Source organism: Eriocheir sinensis, chromosome 20 (genome assembly GCF_024679095.1).
Source record: "Eriocheir sinensis breed Jianghai 21 chromosome 20, ASM2467909v1, whole genome shotgun sequence".
Lineage (NCBI taxonomy): Eukaryota > Metazoa > Arthropoda > Malacostraca > Decapoda > Varunidae > Eriocheir > Eriocheir sinensis.
Genome location: NC_066528.1, coordinates 171,400 through 181,026, shown reverse-complemented (window position 1 = coordinate 181,026; position 9,627 = coordinate 171,400). Strand labels below are relative to the sequence as shown.

General features: G+C 42.5%; 2 protein-coding genes across 2 annotated transcripts in view; one reads left to right on the top strand and one right to left on the bottom strand.

Moving 5' to 3' along the window:
* LOC127001040 (fat-like cadherin-related tumor suppressor homolog) overlaps positions 1–139 on the bottom strand; it is a 6,051-nt gene extending 5,912 nt beyond the window's left edge. Inside the window, exon 1 of the mRNA XM_050865210.1 lies at positions 94–139. Within this exon, the coding sequence (XP_050721167.1) occupies positions 94–139 (46 nt within the window). The remainder of the gene's footprint in view (positions 1–93) is intronic.
* A 451-nt stretch (positions 140–590) lies between these two features.
* LOC127001039 (protocadherin Fat 1-like) lies at positions 591–8,551 on the top strand. Its single transcript, XM_050865209.1, has 9 exons — positions 591–684; positions 3,878–4,039; positions 4,476–4,732; positions 5,146–5,280; positions 5,604–5,850; positions 5,970–6,106; positions 6,650–6,770; positions 7,960–8,195; positions 8,537–8,551. The coding sequence occupies exons 1-9, from the start codon at positions 591–593 to the stop codon at positions 8,549–8,551; spliced, it is 1,404 nt and encodes a 467-aa protein (XP_050721166.1).
* The last annotated feature ends 1,076 nt before the right edge of the window (positions 8,552–9,627 follow it).

Here is a 9,627-nt window from a genome sequence, read left to right as displayed (position 1 = left end):
GGAAATGGTTGTTGAGAGAGCTGAAAGTCTTAAGGGGCTATCACATTGGGCAAGTTTTCCACCAACCTCCGATTAATCGGTGGTGCCGCCCACCTCCAGCACTTTTTCCGTCGACTGTCGGAGAAAATTTACAGCCCATCGTAGCTTTTGGGAAGGAACCAATTTGCTGGAGGAAAATTCTAAGTCAACTGACATTCTGTGTAAATTGTTGAGAAAACAAATTAGTTTGCCATGGTGATTTTATTTCTTGCATAACTTGCAATAGAATAAGGATTATGAGGAAGAAAAAAAGAGACCAAAACAAAACTTTATAATAAAACAACATAAGTTATCAGTTGACCTCTTAACATAAACAACCCCAAACTGTTCTCTCCTTGCTAACCACTGCCGCCTCCACACACGCCTCTCCTTCTTGGCTTTAAGCTCATTGCAGTGAAGAAGTAAAGGTGCTGCGGCAACAATTCTTCTCGAATAGAGGCCCGGCCCTTACCTAGCTACTAATATTGGGTGTCACACTCTCTCCATTCTCGCCATCACAGGTCGAGGCCAGTGACGCGGATGAAGGAGTGAACAGTGAGGTGAAGTACCGCATGTATGAAGCCAACAGTTCTGAGGCCCTGGAGCTCTTCTCAGTCAACCCAACCACCGGCGAGGTCACTGTGGCTCAGACCATCCACAGCAGAGGTAATTCATCCGAGACTCACTCGCAGGCAGGGGCGTAGAGTCAGATGTTCATTTTCTATCTATATTTTCTCTGCCGTTATTTTCCTTTGTAACAGTTAGTATATCTGTCTTCTGAGTCTTATTATTTCTCTGGTATGCTCATTTTCTGTCTTTATTTTCTCTGTCATCATTTTTCTTTGTATCATTTAGTATTTAAGTTTTCTGAATCTTGTTATTTTTCTAACATGTTCATTTGCAATTTATATTTTCTCTGTCATCATCATCATCATCATCATTTCATCGACGCCTGCTCCTAGGAGCTCCCACCATGGGATGGCCACAGCAGAAGAGCTTCCAACTTTCTCTATCCAGACACTCCCTCCTTGCCTGCTCAAAGTTTCTCAAAGATCTTTCCCCCTCTCCCCAATGTACTCTTGCACCTTATCCCTCCATTTCACTGGAGGTCGTCCTCTAGCATTCCCTCCCTCTATCTCACTCACATACACCCTTCTGGTCATCTTACTCTCCTCCATTCGCTCCATGTGGCCAAACCACTTTAAGGTCTGTCGCTTCACTTCTTCTACCACTCCACACTTCTTCCCTTCACCCCTGTGTTGACACATTCCAAAATGCTTGTACACACTTTCATTACTCATTCCATCCATTCTACTCACACCACAAGCACTCCTCAAATAACTCATTTCCACTGCCTGCACTCTAGACCTCTGACTTTCATTCCTGGCCCACGTTTCACTTGCATATGTGAGGGTTGGTACTATTATTGTATTTCTCAAATCCCTCTTTACTTCCATGCTCACACTTCTGCCATTCATGATTTGTCCCAAAGACCCTACCACCCTTCTTCCTTGCAATGCCCTTTCTCTTATCTCTCCATCCATACCACCATGCTTACACATAACTGATCCAAGGTACTTAAACTCATTGACCTCCTCCATTTCTTCACCATTCAAAATTATTTTGCATTCTTTTTCACATTCAATTCCCACTCTATATGGGCATACAAAATCTACAACCTCACTTCTACTTCACTCACAAACCATCACTTTACTTTTGTTGACATTTACTTTCAGCTTTCTCCTATTACAGACACTATCAAAAACACTGACCAAATTTTGTAGGTCACTTTCATTTTCTGCAATGAGCACCGTGTCATCAGCAAACAGTATCGAATTCAGTACCCACTTCCTTCCCTCATCGAACAGTCTTACTCCAACTTCTCCAACTTTGCCCTTCATTTCTCTAATGACACCATCCATATAAATATTGAATAACCATGGTGACATGACGCACCCTTGTCTTAAGCCCACTTTTATCTCAAAATGTTCACTTGTTTCTCCAGTAATTTTGACACATGCAGATGCATCCTCATAGAAAGACTTTATTGCACTAAGCAGTTTTCCTCCCACACCATAAATCTTTAAAACATCCCACAATGCAATCCAATCGACTCTGTCATAAGCTTTTTCCAAATCCATGAAGGCAGCGTATAGTTTCTTTCCTTTTGCTATTATTTTTTCTACTACCATCCTGAAGGCAAATATCGGATCCACACATCCCCTTCCCTTCCTGAAGCCTCCTTGTTCTTCGCTGATTTTCTCTTCTGTAAGTCTTTGCACCCTCTATTATGACTTTTCCATATACCTCTCTGGGTATACTCAGGAGACTTATACCTCTATAGCTCCCACATTCCCCTCTCCTGCCCTTCCCCTTGTAAACTGGGACAATGATGGCTTTCGTCCAGTCTGCTGGCATGCTACTTCACATATCTTGACCATCCATTTCACGATTTCATCTCCTCCACACTTCAACATTTCTGCTACGATTCCATCAATTCCTGCTGCCTTTCCATTTTTTAATCTTTTTATTGCCTGATTTACTTCTTCATATGTTATAGTTCTTTCTTTATATACTCCTCCTCTACCTCTACTCAAAACTGCTGCTGTTACAGCCGCTGGACGTCCATCCTCAAAATTCATCAAGTTTTTGAAATATTCTCTCCATCTCTCTTTCACAGCTTCCTCGTCTTTCAACATCTTTCCATTCTCATCCATAACTTCATTTATTTTACTTGAGGAGATATTTTCTGCATTTCTTTCATTTTTACTTCTTTCCAATATGATTTCCTGTTCCCTTTATATTTTTCACTAAGTCTTTTTCCAAAGTCTTCATCAACTCTCTTCCTACTTTCTTTTATTGCTTGTTTTAATTTCATTTTGCATTCTCTATATTTCTTTTTCCTTTCCCTTTTTACTTGTTCAGACACATTTTTTTCTTGAGTTTCCTTAAAAAGTTCCCTTTTCTCTTTTACTATCCTCCTTATCTCTTCTGTCCACCATGAATTTCCTTTTCTTTTTCCATCTCTCACCACTTTCATCCCTAACACTTTCAGGGTTTGGATAGTTTGGATAGTTATGCCACCAGGCATTTTCATACCTTCCATTTGTATATCTTGAGCTGCCTTCTTTACTGTAAAAAGTATGAGTTTGGATGCACAAGTGATTGCTGTATATAGAGAGTCTGTTCCATTAGTTCCATAAGTATCAGTGAACTTCAAATGTTACAGTAAATGGAGTGTTCCAGTTTCCTTATCTTCCATTTTTGTATCTTGATCTCTCTCCTTTACTGTAAGAAGTGCGAGTTTGGATGCACAAGTGATTACTAAATATGCAGAGACTGTCCCATTAGTTCCATAAGTATCAGTGAACTTCCAAATGTTACAGAAAATGAAGCGTACCAGTTTTCATATCTTACATTTTTGTATCTTGATCTCTCTCCTTTACTGTAAGAAGTGTGAGTTTGGATGCACAAGTAATTACCATATATAGAGAGACTAGTTCATTAGTTCTATAAGCATCAGTGAACTTCCAGATCTTACAGAAAATGAAGCGTACCAGTTTTCTTATCTTCCAATATTGTATCCTGAGTTACCTTCTTATCTGTTAAAAAAGTGAATTTGGATGCACATGTGATTACTGTATAGAGAGGCTGTTCCTTTAGTTCTATAAGCATCAATGAACTTCCAAAATCTTACAGAAAATGAAGTGTACCAGTTTTCTTACCTTCCAATATTGTATCTTGATCTGCTTCCTTTACTGTAAAAAAAGTGAATTTGAATGCACATGTGATTACTGTATAGAGAGGCTGTTTGTTCCTTTAGTTCTATAAGCATCAATGAACTTCCAAAATCTTCCAGAGAATGAAGTGTACCAGTTCTTCATCCGTGGCGAGGACAGCGGCTCCCCACACCACCACGCCGACGTGCCTGTCACCATTTTCCTGCTGCCCCCGCATGAGGACCCCCCGCACTGCGCCAGGAAGTATGCACAATTCTTCATCAGAGAGGACGCCCCCATCGGTGAGCACCCACACCTAGCAGTATTACGACACACACACATACACATGCACACATACATTACAGTACTGAGATATCATACACTCATTTCTCAGATGACACATTAACCCGTCCGCTGCAGTTGGCACAGATTTGGCTTTCACTGGTAGCTTGATAACATGCACTCCCAGGTCTTTCTCTGCCTCTGTGGTGGATAGTGTAGTGTTTCCCATGTGGTATTGGTATGCTGGGTATCCCCTTTCAAGGTGCAGGACTTTACATTTTTCTTCATTGAATTGTTGCAGCCACATTTTGTTCATTCCTGTAGCTTGGTGATGTCTTCTGGTAGGAAATCCGCAGTCAAGGGGTTAAAGAATTCACATCACAAACTGCACCTCATAACACACTGTCCCCATCTAGCCTCCTTCTGTAAGCTTCAAGTGTTTCCTTGTGTTGCCAGGTAGTGTTGTCACGTCCCTGTGGCTGGCGGGGCCGCAGGAGGTGCAGTACTTGATCATGGTAGACGAGGACATGAAGGCAGCCAGTGAGGAGAGGGAGTCTGGGGAGAGTTCAGGGCCGTTCACTGTGACCCCCACTGGCCTGGTGGTGGTGCACAGGGCCCTGGACCATGAGCGGCGCCGCACGCACCGGATCACAGTCACAAACCGCACACTGGCCACGCCACCCACGCTGGACTACATGACCATATCCGTGGTGGTGAGCTGATGGCGGAAAGCAACAAGTTTTCATCACTTATCTTAATGGTTGATTAGGGTTTTGATTTTTGGCTGAAATGAGGGTCAAAGGACATTTTACTTTATGGGTCTTGAATTAATTGGGTGTTGTTCTGGTGTGGCCAACAGCTGATGGATGTGAATAATGGTAGAATGCATGAAGTTCTGATTTTTTATATATATATATATATATATATATATATATATATATATATATATATATATATATATATATATATATATATATATATATATATATATATATATATATATATATATATATATATATATTTTGGAATAGGGTTTTGATATTTGAGTCTGAAATGAGGGTCAAAGAAAGATATTTTAATTTATGGGTCTTATATTGCTTGTGTCTTGATCCGCTATGACCCACAGGTGATGGACGTGAATGACTGCCCTCCACGCTTCCCTGAGTCCAGCTACACAGCCCTGGTGGCCGAGAACAGCGAGGTGGGCGCCACTGTCACCATCCTCACAGCCACTGATGACGATGAAGGGAACCATGGCCAGGTAAGTGTCACTGTGTTATTGTATTAATGAAAACCTTCCCTGGAATAGAGTATTAACCCATCCACTGTGATTGGCATGGATTTGGCCTTCACTGGTAGCCTGGTAACATGTACTCCTATGTCTTTCTCTGCCTCTGTGGTGGATAGTGGAGTGTTTCCCATGTGGTACTGGTATGGTGGATATCCCCTCCCAAGGTGCAGGACTTTACATTTTTCTTCATTGAATTGTAGCAGCCACTTTTTGTTCCGTTCCTGTAGCTTGGTGATTTCTTCTTGTAGGAAATCTGCAGTCAAGGGGTTAAGTGTCTGCTCTTCCCTCCTCAGATCCAGTACAGCCTCGGCCCCGATGAAAGCGCTGTAGTGAAATCAACGTTCCGCATTGATCCCCACACTGGGACGCTGACCCTGGCCGCCCTGCTGGACCGCGAGACCATGGCCCAGTACTCCTTCACAGTCATGGCCACTGACGGGGGCCCCAAGCCTCTGTCCACCAGCACCAGAGTCACTGTAATGGTCCAGGACTACAATGACAACCCTCCAGTGTTCACCAAAGACACTTATGTCACTGCTGGTAAGACACTGCAAGAGTCTTATGAAGGATCAAAAGGAAACTGATTTTCTCTGTAATACATCATTGGCTGTAAAGGTTTTGTATATCTACATTACCAAATCAATTTTCCTTGCCACCAGTGCCTGAGGACACGGCCACGGGCACGGCGGTGGTGGAGCTCAGCGTGACGGACGCCGACCAGTCTGTGGCCGAACTGGACTTCTTCATCACCGGCGGCGACCCTGACGGCCAGTTCCTGGTGCACGCCTCAGGGGAGGTGAGTGTGGGCCCCTGGTGAGGCACAAAAACAATGGTGGTGCGCTAATAACATAACTGTTCCTTAGGGCCGTATTTTAAAACGTTTCGCTGCCCAAGTTCACATATTTGACAGGGCTTTTGTATGAGTTTAGGGCTTCCAGGAGTAGTTTCATGACCCTGATGGTAGTTTGATCCTTCCTCAGTAGCATGAACCAAAAAAAACACTCATTAGAACCTGATTCATTCATTCTTTGACCTTTAGAAATAGTTGGTGTGAGGAGTGAAGGTGTTTTGTACTAGTGGCCTTAACTCTGTAGCAGTGGGGATCATGTTTCCTAATGGTCCCTCCAAGCGAGAAAAATGAGAAAAAATCACCCCTCACACAAACCATTTCATAATATATATCAAAGCATTTGTGATCAAATTATGTATCATCTATTTTGGGGGGTAAATATCATGGCACAAATTTGGCTCGTCGCTGCTACACGGTGAAGCCACAAATTTGTGCTGTCGCTACTACCGGGTTAATGAGAGAGTCCTGGTGCTGTGGTCTGCCCTCCAGGTGTACGTGGCCGGTGAGCTGGACCGGGAGAGGCAGGCCGAGTACACCCTCACCGTCACCGTCACCGATGGGAAGTTTACGGCCAACACGACTGTTACTGTGACCGTCATCGACATCAACGGTTGGTGACAGTAAAGTCTTGCCTGAGATGATGAGTGATAATGAATGGTAATAGATCATGAATTAACCCTTAGACAGTGGTGGAACAGATAGACACTGCAAAATAGGCGCACCAAACATCACTGTAGCCGATCCAGGATTCAGTACGTTTCCTAACCAGTAGAAGGTGATGCTGTAATTGTATTTCGTAAAGAATCCTTATAACCAAAAACTAACAAAAATTGTGAGTATTCTTTTTCTTGAACAGAACATTGAATAAACAACAGAACAATAATATGAAAATACGTATAGCACCGTTGCCAGGTCATCGTACTCAGAGCACAGTATTTACCGGTTTCTGACGCCTAACTGTTGCCAAGAAACATCAGGATCTAACTCTTTTAACGATAACTATAAATTAGTTTCGTTATTGGAGCCCAGAAGACAGTTTTGGGGTAGGAAGTCGGGAAATATAATCGGCTGAGTACGGCAATCTGGCAACGTTGAGGCTGTAGCCCACAGGCCCGAGCCAGCCTGTACACCATTTTGAGGGTGTAAGACACCACAAATAGCATATTTTTACTGCGCAAAGCAGGTGATGTCACTTATTGTGACTTCGTGAGCTTTCATATTTATCTGTTTGTGTATATTTCATGGTGGCAAAACTTTCATTACTAGTTTCATTTTTACGAGTGACACGAATATGTGACTGTTTTTCACAATAGAATTTCATTCAAACAAGTGAATCAGACTCCACAGAAATATTACCAGTGTGTGTATGAATGAATACAAAGATAAGCACATACTTTGATTTAACTCTAGGATGTCTCGTGGATCATTAATAAATAAAAACAAAATATCTGGATAGGCTACTCTTTAGCCCGTTACTGGCTATGGCTGCCAAAAAAGTCCTTCCACCAAGTTTGTACCCCCCCATATGGTGATTGTCAGGTGTGCCTATTCAGTCAGTCAGTTTTGTATGTCAGAAATATAACAACACTTCCAGATTGCAGTGGAATCTATATATAGGCGATACTTAAAACATCTATTATGCGGCGTAAATATATGTAATGCTTCAGTCCTAAGGTTGGCAATGAATACAGATGATTCATTTTGGGGGGAGCTACTCTTCAAATACTGCTGCCATCTAAGAGTTCAGTAAGTAAAGTGTCCAGCATTTCTGTGACTCACACTGACATCCTGCCCGGCAGACAACGGCCCGGTGTGCAAGGAGCCAATCTACCGGCGGGAGATCTCCGAGGACGCCACCCCAGGCACCCACGTGGCCTCCATTGTGTCCTGGGACGCTGATGAAGGCACGGCTGCCCGGAGCCGCTACATCCTCACCGGGGACAGCGCCAACCACTTCAGTATTGACCAGCTGAGTGGCCACGTGTCCACGGCCACACAGCTGGACAGAGAGGCACGGGACCACTACCACCTCACAGTAAGTACCCACACACACACACACACACACACACAATACATAAAGGAGGAAGTAAGGAAGACCCGTTGAACTATAGGCCAGTGTCATTAACAAGTGTAGTAGCAAAGATGTGTGAGAAAATTATAATAAACAGATGGGTGGAGCATTGAGAAGAAAACAGTATATTAACAAATAGCCAATTCAGAATCAAAGGAGGACGGTCTTGTGTAACTAATCTGATCAGCTTCTATTCAAGAGTAATTGATATAATTCAGGAAAGAGACGGTTGGGCAGATTGTGTGTATCTGGATTTGATAAAGTACCACACAAGCAATTAATATGGAAACTAAATCATGTTGAAGGTCTGGGTGGTTTAATATTGGATTGGATTGTGGACTTTTTGATGAAGAGAAAAATGAGAACAGTAATCAGGAACAATAAATCAAGCTGGATGGAAGTGACGAGTGGAGTCCCCCAAGGATCGGTGCTGGCTCCGATTATGTTTGTAACTTATATTAATGACATGACAGAAGGGGTGACAAGCTATATGAATATGTTTGCTGATGATGCTAAAATAATGAGGAGGGTGGCTAATGAAGATGACTGTGGAGCCCTGAGCCAAGATCTCGATAGAATGGTCACGCAAATGGGAAATGACATCCAATACAGAGAAATGTAGCATGATGGAGTTTGGTAAGAGCAGTAGACAAATATCGGGGAACTACTCTCTGAGTAATGAAAGAATCATGAAAAAAACTGAAGAAAAAAGATCTGGGAGTGATCATAACAGACAAGTTATCCTTTGGAAAACATATAGACCGGATAACTGGGGAAACATACAATCTTCTTAGAAATATAAAAGCAGCATTTACATAATTAGATGAAGAAATGGTGAAGAAACTAATAACATCGATAATACGTCCTGGACTGGAATATGCAGCATTAGTGTGGTCACCTAGATTGAAGAAAGAAATTAGAAAGTTGGAAAGAATACAAAGAGCAGCGACTAAATTACCGGAAACTCTGAGAGAACATACTTATGAAGAAAGACTGGAGAAATTGGGACTAACAACACTGGAGAGCAGAAGAGAGAGAGGGGACCTAATAGCATTGTACAGGATACAAGAGGGATTGGAGAAATTGGACAGGGAAGACTTAGTGGAACGTGACAGAAGTGTAACAAGAGGCAATGGTAAGAAATTGAAGAAGAGCGACTGTAGGAGAGACATCAAGAAATACAGTTTTCCATACAGAAGCATAACAACATGGAACGGACTTGACGAGGAGACTGTGTGTGCAAAAACGATTCATGAATTTAAAGCCAAACTGGATAATAAGCGCTATGGAGACGGGACAGCACGAGCCTAGTACAGCTCTTTTTCCTGTATTTCACAACTAGGTAAATACACAGTGCAAGAGGACACAGTAAAAAATTGAGGAAAGGAAGATGCTT